Consider the following 18,564-nt stretch of genomic DNA (forward strand, 5'->3'; position numbering starts at 1 on the left):
ACTTACTTTTTTTTTTTTTTTTTGGTTTTTTGAGACAAGGTTTCTCTGTGGCTTTGGAGGCTGTCCTGGAACTCACTCTGTAGACCAGGCTGGCCTCGAACTCACAGAGATCCGCCTGCCTCTGCCTCCCGAGTGCTGGGATTAAAGGCGTGCGCCACCAATGCCCGGCTGTCTACTTACTTTTTGAGACAGTGTTTTCCATATAGCCTTGGCTGTCCTGGAACTCACTATTATGTAGTTCAGGCTGGCCTCAAACTCACAGAGATTTGCTTGCCTCTGCCTCTTGAGTGCTGGGATTAAAATCACCTGCCACCATGCCTGGCTTCATTTGATTTTTCGTTTGTTTTGTTTTGTCTTGTTTTTCATGACAGGGTTCCTCTATGTAGCTTTGGAGTCTGTCCTGGAACTCACTCTGTAGACCAGGCTGGCCTCAAACTCACAGCGATCTGCCTGCCTCTGCCTCCTGAGTGCTGGGATTTTTTTTTTAATAGTAGGATCCTTGTCATTAAGTTGTCCTTGTGTAATATTTCATTTCTAGAAATGAAATTGCCCAGTGCTCACATGGTTCTTTTGGAAGGCTTTGGCTTATTTTGCTCTCTAGCTGTGTTAAAGCACAGTCAAGCCTGGCGTTGGTAGTGCACGATATTAATCCAAGCAGAGACAGAGGCAGCCAGATGTCTGTGAGTTTGAGACCAGCTGGGCTACAGAGCGAGTTGCAGAACAGCCAGGGCCACACAGAGAAACCCTGTCTCGAAAAACAAAAACAACAGCAAAGTAAAGTACAACCAGAAAGTGTATGTAAAGGATGGCATGTATTTAACTGCCAGTTTATTATAATGTTAGCACGTGTCTGAATTTTGATAATTTTTTAAAATGTCAAAGTGAAGAAATAGCAACTTCCTGTAACTGTCTTTCATGTTCAATTCAGATTTAACTATTTTTTTGTTTGTTCATTTTTTGTTTTTGTTTTTTCAAGACAGGGTTTCTCTGTGTAGCCCAGTTTTTATGTTAGTCCCATAGGTTTACCAAAGTCTTGGGCAAATTAAAGACTTTCAAAAGATTTAGCAGAGATTATTTTTCTGGATTGGAGATACTAATCATACCTTAGCTGTGAAAGTATGGACTTTTTTCTCTAATTGTTATGTGTTTATAATGATTAAGTTTCTTTATTATCATTATTACACCTGCTGGTTTTATTTAAAAAAAAAAAGAACCCTTGGCCAGGCCATGTGGTGCACGCCTTTGATCTCAGAACATGGGAGGTAGAGGCAGGAGGATCTCTGAGCCTGGTCTACAAAGTGAGTTCTAGGACAGTCAGAGCTACACAAAGAAACACTGTTTGGAAAACAAAAAACAAAGACCCTGTGAGCTAAATTCAATATATGTTTTTTCTGCTTTTCTGATGACAGATATGTGTTAATATTGTAAAGGCTTAATAGCCCGTGTTCCTGATACACCTCTGTGTGTTCCTACCTCGAAATCCATTTTTACTGATTTACAAATCTCTTTTGTGAGTAGGGTTCAGTGCGAATGGTGCACTCTGTTCATGGAGTGTCTTTTATGTTTACATGTCATACCTTTTTAATTAGCTATGACATTCAACCTCCAGAGAGGCTTTGCTTGAGAGCCGAATAGTGAAGTATGTTAGCCTTTTGGAATGGCTGCTTATTCAATCTCTGGAGGCTTTTGAATGAAAGACTCCAGGCAAGTGCAAGTGCAAGAATACTGTCTTTATCTCCTGCATTAATAAGGGATTACTAGCTATGATTCAAGATAGCTCTCCTAAGAGTTGGTGCTGACCAGAGTAGTTTTCCTGTGTAGATGAGCAGTCTAAAGATGCACTGATATGTTTATTTGTTTTTCTCTAGACTCTGTTTACAGATCCAGCTCAGGTAGCTTATGTCCAACAGGATGCTACAGCTCAACAGGTAATAAAAACCCTTTGTGCCATTTGGGAATAACATAGTGGCTGTCGTGTTCCTGCAGTGCCCTTCTTCCCTATGCCATCTCTGAGTGGTTTTTTTTTTTATGTACATTTTCATTCTCTAACTTCTTTAATGGAAACAAAGCAAATGGGACATAATGCTAACACACTGCTGTCAGTATATTGGAATAGTCAGCTAGTAGGAAGTGTTGGTTAGAGAAGTTGTAAGAAGTAAGCATGTACTACTGGAAAGATGCCACAGGAGAATTGGCTGAGTCCACCTGGTCAACCAGCCTGGGCAAAATAGTGAGTCTTTATATTAGACAAATAAAAGGATATTTATTCTCATGTCTAGTAAAAGAATGACATGAGTGTTGAAAAGTGTCTTTTTGGGGGCCTGGTATCACTATAATACCAGCACTTAGGAGGCAGAAACTGGAGAGTCGCAGGCTGAAGAGTCACAGGTTCTAAGCCAGATTGAGCTACATAGCTAGGCTCTGTCTCAGGAGAGAGGCAGGAAGAGAGACAGAGATAGACACAGAGAGAGAGAGAGACAGAGAGAGACATACCATTATACCTTCTGAAAGCTAGCAAGCCTGTCACCATGGACACTTGGGAAGTTCCTCATCAGTTACTTGAAAGAGAAATTTCTTTTCTAGACAACAAACACAGCACCATTTTCATCCCCTAGTGAAATGTGATTCTGGGTGGTTGCTTGTCAATAGTACCCTGAAAAAGACCGATGAGGAGTGTTTTGATGGACAAACAAGATGGTAGCAAGTACCTCGGCTTTCCTATGACGGAAGGGGGGTGACTGTTCATTATAGGCCCTCTAGTGCTATATACTTTCTGTTGTGTCGTATTGTGTGAAGTATTCATCGTGGAAAATCAAACCTGAATATGACCAAGTCCATAGAGTGTTCCGCAGCTGACAGGATGCATGGAAGACAAACTGAACAAGTCAAAAGACATTCAAGACTTATTGGTAAAATGTCCTATGGACTCCAGGAGACATAGCCTGGGTTTTTTTGTTTTGTTTTTTGCTTATTTTGTTTTTGAGGTGGTCTCAGACATTATAAGCTTCTGGACTTGAAGTCAGTATGGAACCAAAGATGATTTTGAACTTCTGGTCTTCTTGACTTCACTTCCTGTATTGTGGATTACAGGCATGTGCCATCACATGTAGTATGTGTGTTCTGGGATCAAGCCCAGGGTTTCTGTGCATGCTGCACACACATTGTATTAGCAGAGCTCCATCCCAACCAGATAACATGTTTGGATTTTGTTGTTGTATTGTTTTGTTTTAGTTTGTATAAGCATTTCTACCACTGAGCTATATCCCCTGGCTTTCCCCACAAATAAATCTCAAGGGAGAAGAAGAGGAGGGGGAACTAATGGACTTGGATGTATCAGTGCAGTAAATGCTGTATGTGGTTTTCCTTGGAGCTTGATTGGATACAACCAAGTGTAAAAGAGGGAGACAGGCTGGAGAGATGACTCAGAAGTTAACAGCACTGGCTGCTCTTCCAGAGGTCTAGAGTTCAATTCCCAGCAACCACATGGTGATTCACAACCATCTATACTGGGATCTGATGTCCTCTTCTGGCATTCAGGTGTACATGCAGAAAGAGCACTCATACATAAAATACATAAATATATCTTTTTTTAAAAAAAGGAGACAATTGAGAAAATAGTAACACTAATAGTAACTTAAGAATAGTTAAGTTTTTAGAAATGATAGTATGTAAACAATAAGGTCATTGTAAATAAATATGTATACACACACGGAACTATTTAAAGATGACAACCTGTACATAATATGTAGGGTTTTTTTTCACAGTAATCTAGGATGGGAGGTTGGTTGATGTTTTAAGTCTAATTGGCAAGTATATAAAGTTTGTTGCACTGTTCTTTTAATGCATTTGAGGGTCGTTCTTATGAACAAGAAAGCAGTGTTTGTTTGAGGCAGTGTCTTAGTTGTGTGCCCTAAGCTGTCCTCAAATATGATACTCTCCTGCCTCAGCCTCTCATAGTCTGGGATTACAGGTGTGAGCCACCATGCCTTGTTTAAGAAAACTCCTTTGAAAATTCTTTATAAATTGCTTCTGGGATATTGAAGAAATTTATATTCCTGCCAACTATATGAAAACACCCATTTCCAACACTCTACCACTGGTGTATTTGCATTCTCTTCAAGTTTTGCCAATCTGATATGGCAAATGGTATTTTGTTGTTTTACCATTGAGGTATGTTTTAATTAATGGGTTTGTTTCCATTTATACCTCAAAGGGCCCTTCATCTTCTCCAATCTCCAGAAACAATCTGGCGCTTTGATGTTTTCTAGGAATGGAGAGTTGTACTTAGATAGCTCTGTGACTATAGTGTGACTGCAGTTGTTGGCTTAGAGCCTTGCTTGAGTCTGTTCTTTGTCTTCTTCATTCTGGGGCCAAGTTCTGGGTCTGTACATGAGGAGCACACTCTACCACTGAGCCATCCCCACCTCTATCTGTTTCTGTCTCGTCTCTTTCTTTCTGCCTTAGTGGAAAGGTTTCGTTTTTGTCTTTAGTGATGGGAAGATCTATTTGAAGCCCTTTTTATGCATTCATTCTTTTGTCATTAGGAAAGGTACCAGTGGTGTGCAGCCACGAAAGCACCCACTCCTCATTATTCCCGAAAGTGAGCATGTGTGACTCCCCACACACAGAGAAGAAAACATGCTTCCCTGATAATTGGGCTCAGTTGGAGCTGTCTAGTGTCATTTCCTGTTTCACTTCTCAGATGAATTGTGTCCTGAGATGCATTGTGTAGATTTGGAATTAATCACAGGGTGCCACTAAGTTTGAAGAAAGTATATAGTAATAAGTTTAGCCAATTTATTTTTCCTTCACTGTGTTTGATTGTACAATGGTGACATGTGCAGGACTAACAGCTTCATTTTAAATTCTTTTCTTCTGTGTAAACCAGGCACACACAGGTCACTTACCCACTGCCTGGCCATTACTGGAGCATGCATATGTTAGCTTGTTGCCTAGTGTTTAAGGAGGGTTGGGGTAGGGGGTGTTTATCTCCTCTGCTGCCTTCCTTGAATAGACTAAATTCCACAGGGGCTGTTGTGACATAGTGAAAAAACCAAGTAGTAGTGGGACTGACACTTACCTCATCCCAGTGTAACTTAGATGCATACCTAGTGCTCAGTAAACTCAGGTGACTTTGAATTAAACTAATTCGCAGAGCATCCCACTGTGTGTTCAGGCCTATGCTATCTACAAATAGACAGTTTTTTACCTAGAAATGATCTCTGATGCTTCTGCTGTCTTTCCCACAGAGGTTGTGCCTCGGGTATTCGGGGTTCATGTCCGTTTCAGCACCAGTTCTCAAAGCGAATGCAGAAATGTGGGAGAGGGAAAGGCTGTCACCACTATATTCATGCCAGTTTTTCTCAGCAGTGTCAAGAAGCCAGCAGCAACCCTGCTGAACAAGAGTTCTCATAACTACATCTATTGAGGAAACGTACTGTTGTAGCTTTAGAAGAACTCTGAGTTGTCAAGTGCATCTTTAAAAAAACATTTATTTATTTATTTATTTATTTATTTATTTATTTTGGTTTTTCGAGACAGGGTTTCTCTGTATTGTTTTGGAGGCTATCGGTCCAGCCCGGCCTCAAACTCACAGAGATCCACCTGCCTCTGCCTTCTGAGTGCTGGGATTAAAGGCGTGCGCCACCACCGCCCGGCCAAAAAAAATATTTATTATGTATACAGTGTTCTATCTGTATACATGCTTGCACACCAGAAGAAGGCATCAGATCTCATTAGAGATGGTTGTGAACCACCATGTGGTTGCTGGGAATTGAACTCAGGACCTCTGGAAGAACAGACACTGCTCTTAACCTCTGAGCCATCCCTCCAGCCCTCCAAGTGCATCTTTTTGGTGGACTCTGCAGAGAGATGAAGGATTTACAAGGAGCAGAGGGTTACGTGTGCTGTGGTCTGATGTGTGACGACATTCATCACTGATGCAGCATGGAGTTTGAGTGGCCTACAATAGAGGGCAGTGTAGTCAACTGCTCGAGATGATGAGCGGGAATGAAGTTGCTTCTTGTAGGTTGTGCTGAGGAGGCTGAGGAGGTTGCACTACCAGAAATCCCTTGCCTTCAGGAGGTGTCCATGCTGTGTTTGTTGAGGCTGAGCAGAGTATCTTCCTGATTTCTTCCCCTCCCCCCATAAAAAACTTTCTCAAAGGGCCTGAGGTACAGAGACTGAATATTGGGTAAAAAGCTAGGCCTGTGGGTTAAACGAATACATGTTAAAACACATACAGGCTGCTTGGGAGGTGGTGACAAGAATCATGAGTTCATCTGGGTGGTGGTGGCAAACGCCTCTAATCCCAGCACTCAGAAGGCAGAGGCAGGTGGACCTGTGAGTTCGTGGCCAGATTGGTCTACAGAGTGAATTCCAGGACAGGCTCCAAAGCTACAGAGAAGAAACAACAACAAAAAAGAATCGTGAGTTTGAGGTCATTCTGAGCTATATAGAGCTTTCTTTGATTTTTGAGACTGGGTCTCTCTATGTATCCCTGGCTATCCTGGAACTTATATAGACTAGGCTGGCCTTGAACTCACAGTAATCTGCCTGCCTCTGACTCCTGAGTACTAGAATTAAAGACACCATGCCTGGCTGTGTGGGGCTCTTAAAAAAAAGAATTACCAGATGTGGTGGCATATGCCTGTAATTGCAGATTTTAGGAGGCAGTGGCAAGAGGTTCACAACTTGAAGGTCAGTCTGAAGTACATAGCAAGACTAGTCTCCAATGACAAAACAAAACAACAACAAATCTAGGGCTCGGGAACATAACTCAGTAGGTGGTGCTTGCCTCGTGTGAATGAGGTCCTGGATTCCAGTTCCGGTACTGAAACATAGCAACAATAAAAAGAAGAAACGTATAACAAATTCTTATCATTACCAGGTACTTTCTAAGTACCAAACATTTCCCTGCTGTCATTATGTACAGATTGCTTCTCTTCATCTGTATGTATATGGTGAATGCATGCATACATATGTGTTCATATGTGAGTGCATATGTGCGTGGAGGCCAGAGGTCAGTAATAGGTGTCCTCCTCATTTGCTTTCCTCCATGGTGTGGTGTGGTGGTGTGTGTGTGTGTGTGTGTGTGTGTGTGTGTGTGTGTGTGTGTGTGTGTGTGTGTGTGTGTGTGTGAAGATATTGTGGAATCTGGGGATTGAACTCAGGTTACCAGGCTTGCAAAGAAGCTCTTTAAGCCCCTGAGCCTTCTCACTGCCCTGCCCCTGGACTGGTTAACCAGTGAGCTCTGGGGCTCTTCCAGATTTCATGCCTCCTCCCCCAGCACTGAGGTTACAGGGTGCACGCTGCTGTAACTAGCCTTTTAAAAGATTTATTTATTTATAATTTTCATTTTATAATCCAACCACAGTTCTCCCTCCCACACCTCTTCCCACCTCCCCCAGACTTATTTATTTTTATTTTATGTGTATGGGTGGTTTGCCTGAATGTATGGATATGGACTGTGTGTTTATGTGTCTACAGAGGCCAGAAGGGGGTGTTGGATCCTCTGGAACTAGAGTTACAGATGGTTGTGAGCGGCCATCTGAGTTCTGGGAAATGAACCAGCGGCCTCTGCAAGAGCAGCAAGTGCTCTTAATCGCTGAGCTGGGAATCCCAGCTCCAGTCCTCACACTTAAACTGTAAGCAATTTACTGACTGAGCCATCTCTTCCAGGCCCTGTTTCACTTAAGCTTTGTAAGAATCCATGTAGTTTGATTTATGTGTTCACTCCCCAAATGAAGAAGCTGAGGTCAGAAAAGTTTAGTAACTTGCTAAGTAATGAGGTCAGGACTTCATTTTCTGACGCATGCCTTTGATCCCCTCACTTAGGAAGCATAGGCAGGTGGTTCTTGAGTTTGAGGCCAGCCTGGGCTACAGAGTGATCTCCAGTACAGCCAGGGCTACACTGAGAAACCTTGTCTTGACCTCTGCTACCCCCCCACAAGAAAATGTAGGTGGTGTATGGTAAAACTGAGGGATATCAAAGGCATGAGGTGTCAGAATCAAGAATCTACAAAATACAAGTAGTTAAATGAAACTGGGCATGATAGTACAAGCCTGTAATCCTATCACAAGGAAGTAGAGGCAGGAGGATCAGAAATTCAAGATGATCTTGGCTGCATAAACTAGTTTAAGGTCAGCCTGAACTAATTGAGATCCTGGGTCAACAAACAAATAAAAACATCTCCCAAACAGGGTAATAAAACGAAAGTCTCTGGAGATAAATGCAAAATCCTAATGTAAGTAAATATCAGCTGCTTAAGTCAGGAGGAAGGAAGATGAGTAGAAAATGACTCAGTATCTAGAAATTCAAGTTAAGTTTGCAGTAGAAAGGTGGCTGTCATATGCAAAGTGTGGTCTGATGCTACATAAGTGATTCACTAGGGAATAAACGGCAGGATGATTAGCTGAAAGTCTGGCTGTATGAAAGATGATGGGCTGAATTAGGAATTTTGAGTCCTTGAATATTGGTGTCATGTGAAAGGCCCCAGGCTTAGGTCCTGACAGAAGATGTGTGCTGGAGATGTCATTAGGCTGTTCCCTAATGTTCTGGCTGCCTGTGGAGGAAATGAGGCCCAGAGCTATTAGCGAAGTAGACTCTGCCTCCGTCTGCAGTAGATGTTCAGACATAGGTGGGTCAGGGCCCCAGATGTGTCTTGCTGGGGAACTGGAACATGGTAGCATTTAGAAGGCAGATGAGAGAATGGCATCCTAGCAGAGGAAAGCAGCATATGGGAAGATAAAGAAAAAGGAGAGGGAACATATAAATGGTTAAATGGCTAAGAAGGACATGGGTTGAATATGGTCAGGTAGTTTATAACACTTTAGCACTCATTTCGTAGGGTGCCATTTATTTTGTGCATGTGTGTTGGGCAACTTTAATACTGTATGTCACCCAAATGTTTGCTTATTTGCAACACTAACTCAAGCACAAAGAAACAAACATTCATCTCTTTCATTCTTTCCAAAACACTTAGGTTCCTCAGAGTGTTTCAAAGGAGAGCTATCAGCTATGAAGTTGTACCAACTTGTTATAACCTGTATTTAGTTTTAAAAGTGAAGTGGGAATGTAGCTTAGTGGTAGAACATTTGCCTAGTATGTAGAAAGCTCTGGGTTCCCTTCTTAGCACTGAAGACAAGACAAAACAAAACAAAACTCTAAGGTAAAATGGATAGGGAGGATCACTTGAGTCTAGGAGTTTGGAGAGCTTGCCTGGGCAACATAGTAATTCTGTCTCTAAAAAATAACAAGCAGGACTGGGGAGATGGCTCAGTGGGAAGAATGCTTGTTGTATAAAAGTGAAACCTCAGCTTGGGTTCTCAGAACCCACATAAAACTGAGAATGGTGGTGTGTGCCTGTAACCCCAGCACTACAGTGTCAGAGACAAGTAGATACCAGGGCTTGTTGGCCAGCCACTCTAGCTGAATTAACGAGCTCCAAGTTCTATAATAGACCCTGCCTCAAAAATTAAATGGGACTAGAACATATACTACTCTGTTAGAGGATCAAAGTTCAAATCCTAGCACCTAGATCAGATGATTTATAACTTCCTATAACTCCAGCTCCCTGGGGAACATAGCATCTCTGGCCTCTGTGGGCACTTGCATTAATGTACATTTACATAATTTTTAAAAAGATGGATAGTGATTAAAACAACAACAACAACTCTCTGCAGTGATGGCACATGCCTTTAATCCCAGGACTCAGGAGGCAGAGGCAGGTAAATCTCTGTGAGTTTGAGACCAGCCTGGGATATAGAGAAAGTTTCATGAGAGCCAAGGCAGTGACACAGTGAAATCCTGCCTCAAAAAACCAAACCAAAACAGCAACTCAGTGTTTATATCTGACCCCCACATATACATAGGTGAGTATACCCACCCATGCACATATATATTCACACATTACACAAACACACAAGTTTCTAGAAAAGCACAGTAATTGAAGGAACCATGAATTCCTTCCCTGCATGGTAGTCACTTGTAAAAGGAAGGAGGGACCCTTTGCCCCAGGTTTAATTCACTTATGAAGACTGAAGATCCCACACACATCCTCTGAAGGTGTGCACTCGAGGTCTCAGGGTTGAGGAGTAGGCGAAGTCCATTAAGCCCATGTGAAATGTCTTATACAAGCAAGGAGAGGAACTAGATTTGAACCTGTTAGATTCAAACCTGTGTGTATCAAAGAGAGAAAGAAACCAAGGCTTCTCAGTCTGTCCAGATACGAGACAAGGTGAGGAGGGAGGATGGAGTTTGAAAGATAAGGGCGTTAGTCATATGAAAGGAAGTTAGACTTTTCCTTGCAAACTATAGACCGAAGTCATTTTTTCAGTCTTGCAAGAAACGAATGTGAACAATATGTCCTGTCAAGAGTGTGTTTGTTGTGCATGCACCTGGTCCCAGTAGACTTAGAAGAGGTGATGCTTGCTCTGTCTCTTAAGCTCCTATCCAAGCCTCATTATCTGTGCATAACTAGGTGCTGCCTTCCATTGAGGGTGTGGATGGTCCCGACCCTCTGGCAACTCTGCAGAACCCAATTGCCAGACTAGATGCAAAAGAGGAAGAAGAAGAGGAGGAGGATGAGGATGAGGACACAGAGGAAGAAGAGGAAGAGGATGCTGAAGACACCGATGTGGATGATTGGCAGCCTGACCCACCCCGGCCTTTTGACCCCCATGATTTGTGTAAGTGCGGGCCCTGAACTCTCCCAGGATGGTGTATAAGTGTAGTCATGTGCACAGCAATTGTCCATCGCATACACTGGCACATCGTCTCTCTTCGTCCTCCCAGCAGCCCTGGGAGAGAGGTCAGGACCATTACTTTTGGTTTTTGTTTTTACTGATTAAAAATCTGAAACCCAGAAGAGGTTAGGTGCGTCCAGGGTCAAGTGAGTGTTCAGGGTCAGGTGAGTGTTCTCAGGCATCAGCACCAATCCCCTCCACAGCCTTTATAGGCCGGCCTCTTTCTCAAGGTCATAACTTTGAGTGCCTTGGAGATTGGGACTGTAGCTCTGGGTGGCTGGCCCCACCCTGAGTTGTCCATCTGTCCTGCCTGCCCAGGCTTCTGTGTTTACCTACCAACTCTTTGTTTCTTTCTGTGGATTTTCATGCCCAAGTGGCAACAACTGACCTCGTTCACTTGAGTGACTAAGGCTCTGTAGAGTTTGTGGCTTTGCACTCCCCTCACAGGCCTTCCCTGTGGTGTTGGTGAAACTTGTCTGTGTGGAGCCAGTACTCAGCCCCAAGTAACAAAGAACTTCATTTTGTTTTTCTTTGAATTTACAAGTTTTCAAGGCAACTCTGTAATCAAATGCACAGAAACCTATGTAATCTTATAAATATTAATACAAAGTCACTCTCCATTACTTGGAAATTATAGAAATTGTGAATACCTACCTAAACCAGGTCACCACATAGCCAGGGGGGTGGGGCGTGATGAGTATGAACTCTGTTTGGCCTGGTTACTCTGATTTGTGGCCCTGAGTGTATCTTCTGGGCTCCTCTGGCAAGGGAGTGAGCATGCCTGGCTTGAGGCAAATGGAGAGAGAATTGCAGCATGAGCTGAAAATGCATATCCCTCCAGGGCTAGACTAATGGTGCTGCCTGAGTAATGAAGGAGGGGATCCTGGTGATGCTCAATTTAGCATACTCAGGCCTTGCAACTGGAAGCGGATAGCACTCTGTTTGCCTTAGACTGCCCTGTGTTATTGCTGCTCAGATTCATTGGGAGCAGGTGGATTAAACAGTATCATGGATTAAACAGTATCATCAGGGTTGATCCCGCAACAGCTTCATCAAAATAATTTTTTCTTATCAGATTTCTCAGCATTAACTAATAAATTTTTCATTTTTTCCTCATAATTGATTTTGAATTGTGTTTGTGTCCAGTGTTTGAACCACTATCCCGCAGGGAGATAAGTCATGACTTGCATATTACTTTTAGCAGGTATAAGAGGATTGGCATGATTTGGGGGGGGGGGGACTTACAGCATTGTTACTATGAAAGGTAATGCCTTACAGTGGAATGGCAGAACCCTTGTAGGAGTTAACTGAAGTTTGGTCTTAAAATGTTGATTTGGGATGTTTTTAAGGGAAGCACTTTTATCATTGGCTCAAGAAGCTTTGAGGCATTTGACTTTTCTTCCTCTTGCAGGGTGTGAAGAGTGTAACAACGCACATTCTTCTGTGTGCCCAAAACATGGCCCCTTGCATCCGATCCCTAACCGGCCTGTGCTTACTCGGGCAAGAGCAAGTCTGCCTCTGGTCCTCTACATAGATAGGTTCCTCGGGGGAGTGTTCTCCAAAAGACGAATCCCCAAGCGCACCCAGTTTGGCCCTGTAGAGGGGCCTCTGGTCAGGGGGTCGGAGCTGAAAGATTGCTACATTCATCTCAAGGTAACCTGGGCTTTCTTCCTCTTCACTTGCTCTGTTAAGACTTTCCAAGGGGCACTCATTTGTTTCTGTTTCATGCCAGCTGTTTGCTAGTAGTTTTCCTGTCTTGAGTTGAGTTGCTTATATGGAAGCTTGCTGTTTGTCCTCCATCAGCTAGAGATGGTAATGGTGGCTTCTTGAGGCATTGTATGATCATTTGGAGATAGGTAGTTCCTGGGAGCTATGAGTAATATGCTGGACTTTCATCCTGAAACATCCTAGGATGCTTGGGGAGAGAAAGTACTGGCCATGTAAGCACAAGGACCAGAGTTCTGATCCTCAGCACCCACATGGAGCTTATAACATCTAGAACTCTAGTACTAGGTGATCCAGTGCCTTCTTATGGCTTCCATGGGCACCAGATATGCATGTGGTGCACAGACATACATGCAGGCAAACATTTACACGCATAAAGTAAATAATAACAAAAAAGCCTGAAATGTATGGTTCCAGTAATCTGAGGGTGAAGCCGGGATCCTTCAGGCTGCTTAGCTGAACTGAATCAACAAGCTCATGTCCACTGCCTTAGTGAATAAAATGAGCTGTCGAGGAAGACACCCAGTGCTACTCTCTGGTCTCCAAGTGTATGCACACACATGTGCCCACTGTACATACCTGATGGGTAGTTTAAATAATAAAAATGTGTTTCTCAAGGCTCTGAAGGCTGCCAGGCCAAGATCAAGGTGTTGGCAGGGCTCGTTTCTGCTTTCAAATGGCTGTCACCTTGATTGTCCTCACAGGTTCTATACCCTGTGTTTGTGTTACTATTCCCTCTTACTAGATTATAGCCTTCCCTGATAATCCATGTTAACTTTAGTCACCTCTTTAAAGGTCTTGATATAAATGTAGTCACATTCTGAGGAATCAGGGTTATAGGATTCCTGAGTGAGTTTTTTTAGGCCTGTGGGTGGGGGACATAAAATTAAACTCTTAACAGAGGCCTTCGTGTGATTTCTTTTGTATTTATTTTAATTTTTTTTGAGACAGTGTCTTTCTATGTAGCCCTGGCTGTCCTGGAACTCCCTCTAGACCAGTCTGGCCTCAGACTCACAGAGATCTACCTGCTTCTGCTTCCCAAGTGCTGGGATTAAAGGTACATGCCACCATACCCAACTATATGTTCTGTTCTAAACAATGGTAAAGGGCTGGAGATGTAGCTTACTTGGGCCAGTGCTTGTCTACCCTGAACTGGGAGTTCGAGGTCATTCTTGGCTACACAATGAGTTTGAGGCCAGCCTGGGCTTCATGAGAACCTAGCCAAAAAAAAAAAAAAAGTTTTACTGTAGAGCTGGGTGTGGTGGCACACACTTATAATCCCAACAGGCAGGAGGATTGTGAAAGACTTTAACTAGAATACGGGAAATCCGTGGCTGTGTGTCCTTTGTGTGCTGGAACGGCTGCACCGAGACACTTTTCAGTCTTGGAATGGGTCTGACCTGTGGCATTCTTTGTGTTAAAGAATAGTTCACAGGAATGGCAGTGGTGAGCATTGCTCAGTGGTTAAGAGCACTTGCTGCTTTGGTAGAGGACCAGGGTTCTGTTCCCAGCACCTGCAGGGCAGCTCACAATCATCTGTAACTACATTTTCAGGGGATCTGCTGCTCCTTCTGACCTCTGAGCTCCTGCATGCATGCGGTGCACAGACAAACACTCAGGCCCACACGGAAAACAAGATAAAACATACTTGAAAAAAAAGCATAGCTCGTCGGGGCTGGAGGGATGGCTCAGCAGTTACGAATGTGTATTGCTTTTCCAGAGGACTCCAGTTCAGCTTACCCTCTCTTTGGTTACAGGTTTCTCTTGATAAAGGAGACAGAAAAGACAGGGATTTGCATGAAGACCTGTGGTTTGAGTTGTCTGATGAGACCCTTTGTAACTGGATGATGTTTGTGCGCCCAGCCCAGAACCACCTAGAGCAGAACCTGGTAGCTTACCAATATGGCCACCATGTGTATTATACAACAATAAAGAACGTGGAGCCCAAGCAGGAACTGAAGGTACAGAGTGATAATGAGGGAGGGTTCTTTCCCATAAAAGGATCCTTTCCTGGTTATTCTTTTTTTATCGCGCAACCTCAGCCTTCCTTGTGTTTCCACAGTTACAAAAACCTGTGCTGCTCAAGTCTCTTATACAAGTGTATGCATAGAGCCCATGACTGTCCTCCTATATGTTTCAGATAATTTCTAGACTATTTATAATATCTGCTGCAAATAAATGCTGTATACATAGTCATCATGCTTAATGTATAGGAATAATGACAAGTGAAATCTTCACTTCAGTATGGATGGTGATTTTATTCATATATTTTCATTCTGTTGGTGGTGGAACCCCAAATAAGCAGGCTGACACTACAGTGCACTGGATACTTTTAATAACCCTGTCAATGAAACAGAATGAAAATAGGTCACTTTTGTGTTCAAGGGCCTACACCAAGGCACTGAGCATGCGGAAGGCAGTAACTGTGCTGGGGAAACTGGTAATGGTGGTGGGGTGGCTGAAGTTGCCAGAGCCATTGTTGTACTAAGGAAGAATTGGGAAATGGGGGATTTTGTACAATGAAATTCATCCAAGATTCCTTTTTTATCTAAAAACTTAATTTTTTCAAAGGATTCTATGTGCCGCCTTCTGATTTCAGAGATAATTTTTGGGGATCATTGTTAGAACTTATTTATGAACTCAATGACATAATAAAAATTGTGCTAGATTCTGTATGTAAATGAACTGGTGGGGGTTGAATTTGTGTGCTTATACATGATAGGCAAGCAGTCACCCCTCAGCCACACCCCCAACCTATGGATCTCCCTGCACAGCTCAGGCTGGTCTTAAATTAAGACTCTCCCAGTCTCCCTGGTATTGTTATAGGCATATTCTGCTGTGCTCAATTGACACAGAAGTTTTGTTTGTTTGCGTTAGGGTGTTTAGAAATACTTTCATTAATTCTTTGATAATTTCATGCAGTGTATTTTAGTCATAGTCATAGTCACTTCTACTTCTTCCCATTAACTTTTCAGATCTGCCTGCTTCTCCCTATCCCTCAACTTTGTATCCTTTAAAAAACAATTAATAACCCATTGATTCCAGTTTCTGCTGGGGAGTGGGTATCCACTGGATTGTGGTCAGTCTACTAGAAATCATACCCTGGGTCATATGTAGCTCTGGCTGACTTCTAACTCACTATGTAGCTAAGAAGTAACCTTGAATTCCTGGTCCCCTGCTTCCACCTCCCAACAGCTGGGATTACAGGTGTGCCAAGAAAAAGCCCTGAAAAGAATGCTTCTTAGTTGTGGAATGTACCAAAATACATTGCATGAACTTATCATTTTCCCTCTATTCCTTCTTATCTGGGTGCTGGGTATAGAACCGCTGAGCTCTGTTTTCTTCTTGAAAACAGAATATTGAACTATAGAGGTAATGATGAACAGAACCAAATAAGGTTAGGTATAATAAATAACCAAGGCTGGGGAATCTGGATCAGTGGTAGAGTACTTGACTAGCATATGCAATACTCTGGGTTTGATACCTAGCACTACAAAATAAAGCAAGACTGGGTGTGGTGGGGCATGCCTTTAATCTCAGCATTAGGCAGCAGAGTTCAGTGCCAGACTGGTCTGAGTGGCTAGTTATAGGACAGCCAGTGCTACATGGAGAGACCCTGCCTCAAAAGAAAAGAAGAGAAAAGAAAAGAAAGATCCCAACTAATAGAAACAGATAAAAAAGGAAACAACTGAATGGAGATTTTTGTAATATAGTTTACATGTTTAGATGTGAAAACAAGGAACGTGTTTTTCACACTTAGCCTCACTAGATAATATGGAGAAATGCAGGAAGAGATCTAATTTAGAAGAAACAAATAGTAAGGGCACATTAAAATAATTACTCAATAATCTGAAAAATGTTTAAAGGGCTCAAGATATAGCATGGTGGAGAATGCTTGTCTATTGTGTGTAACATTCTAGGTTCAACTCTCAACTTCACAGAAGATAAAGTATGATTTAAATTAGCAGAAATAAGTGGGTAGGGTATAATGAAGATGAAGACTTTGAAAAACAGACACCAAGTCATCCAGTGGTGGTGCACACCTATAATTCCAGGACTGGGAAGGCAGAGGCAAGTGTATCTCTGAATTCTAAGCTAGCCTGATCTACAGAGCGAGTTCCAGGACAGCCAGGGCTAAACAGAGAAACCTGTCTCGAAAAACCAAAACCAATCAACCAAACAAAAACCAGACACCAGGGCCTGGTGAGCTAATTCAGCATGTAGAGAGAGACAATTACACATAGGCCCAATGACTTGAGTTCAGTCCCTGGATCCACGAGGTGGCAATATAGAACCAGCTCCCAAGAGGTTTTTCTGGCCTCTACTGCACACATCTCTCCCTGCACTGGTACACATGTACACACACGCACACACACACACACACACACACACACACACACACACACACACACACACTCACACACTAAAATAAATAAATAACAGCCTTAGATTGTAGAGTTACATTACTTTGTAGGGTATGAGTATTTTTGAATCAATACAAAAATATTTTGTTCAAGTGAGACAAATCCTTCAGTTAATCTGGGGAAACAGTTATAAAAACAGATAAAACTAGTTGTACTAGATACAATAATACTACTTTGCCTGACTCTAAGACATAACAGCCTTTAAAATGCTTCATTAAGCTGGGCGGTGGTGGCACACGTCTTTAATCCCAGCACTCGGGAGGCAGAGGCAGGCGGATTTACCAAGCGAGTTCCAGGACAGGCCCCAGAACAACACAGAGAAATCCTGTCTCGAAAAACCAATAAATAAATAAAATAAAATAAAATTGTTGTCAATATTGTCCCTTCATAAAATCAATACGATTATTATTATCATCAAAGAAATTATTAAATTTGATTATAATTCAATTAAAAATTATGCCCCACTGGTGTATGAGTAACAAGGCACACACAGGGTCTCACTATATAGGTCTGCCTGGCCTGGAACTCACTATGTAGCCTGTGCTGTCTTCAGTCTGACTAGCTATCTTATCACAGCTTCCTAGTACTGGCATTCCAGGTTATCCCACCATGCTGGACACCCCACAGTATTTTCCAAGTGAGTATCACACTCTTGCTTCTGGAATATTTCCCCACATCACTGCTGTTTGCAAGTCTGGACACTGCACTTTCCCATTTGTTTGACTTTTCCTGAAATGGATTGTGCATGGAAATTAATGAGGCCTCTGATCAAACCATCAAGAACTTTCTGACAGTTCTGCTTAGTGCCTTAGTGAGAGCCTGCAGATACTCACCAACCTTTGTTGCTGTGGAATTTCTATTCTTGACTCTATTCTTGAGGGAAATGACAGGTTCTGGGGCTTTGCTTGCATTGCTTAGCAATTATTTACAAGTCACTGAGCCCAGCAGGAGGTGAGGACAGCCTAAGGAAGGCACCAGGCTAGGCCTGTGCAGAAGTGAGAGGCAGGCTACTAGCACTGGTGGCATCAAGGGCTGTTAGGTGCCAGGATGTCATATATTTTCTGATTCTTCTTCTAACACAGCAAAGCACCCAGCTTGGGGGTTTGTTTGTTTTTGTCCCCCCCCCCACAGGGTTTCTCTGTGTAGTCCTGACTCTCACTCTAGATAAGGTTGGCCTCAAACTCAGAGATTTTGCCTGCCCCTGCCTCCTAAGTGCTGAGAGTAAAGGTGCATGTCACCATTGCCTGGCTTTTTTTGTTTGTTTGCTTGTGTTTTTGAGACAAGGTTTCTCTGCAGCCCAGGCTGACCTGAAATTCATCCTGCCCCATCCTCTCCCAATACTGAGATTCTAGACATATTCCACTGTGCCTAGCTTCTGATTTCTGATATGAAAAAACATACATCTTGGAACTGATGGATTAGGACAGAATTTGTAATAGGAAAATGACATGCTTCATAAAATAGTATAACAAGAGGGGCGTGGTTAAGGAATTGTGGAACATAGATTCTACAAAATTTTGTTCTATCAAAGTTCTCCTTATATAAATACCCTCATTTATTTATTGCACATAAATTATTAATGTGTGATTAATCCATTTGGCAGCCAATACATATTGAACTTCTGGTGTGTTTCCTACATTTAAAAAAGCAGGCTTTCTCTATGTTTAGC

General features: G+C 42.6%; 1 protein-coding gene across 4 annotated transcripts in view; it reads left to right on the forward strand.

Annotated features, from left to right (window-relative positions):
- Prdm10 (PR/SET domain 10) overlaps positions 1 to 18,564 on the forward strand; it is a 108,269-nt gene that overhangs the window by 38,200 nt on the left and 51,505 nt on the right. For all 4 annotated transcript variants that reach the window (XM_040729901.1, XM_040729902.1, XM_040729904.1 and 1 more), the window contains exons 4-7: positions 1,869 to 1,928; positions 10,482 to 10,689; positions 12,158 to 12,399; positions 14,229 to 14,432. In XM_040729901.1, coding sequence (XP_040585835.1) covers positions 1,869 to 1,928; positions 10,482 to 10,689; positions 12,158 to 12,399; positions 14,229 to 14,432 — 714 coding nt within the window. The remainder of the gene's footprint in view (positions 1 to 1,868; positions 1,929 to 10,481; positions 10,690 to 12,157; positions 12,400 to 14,228; positions 14,433 to 18,564) is intronic.

This window comes from Mesocricetus auratus, unplaced genomic scaffold, assembly GCF_017639785.1.
Source record: "Mesocricetus auratus isolate SY011 unplaced genomic scaffold, BCM_Maur_2.0 Super-Scaffold_100022, whole genome shotgun sequence".
Lineage (NCBI taxonomy): Eukaryota > Metazoa > Chordata > Mammalia > Rodentia > Cricetidae > Mesocricetus > Mesocricetus auratus.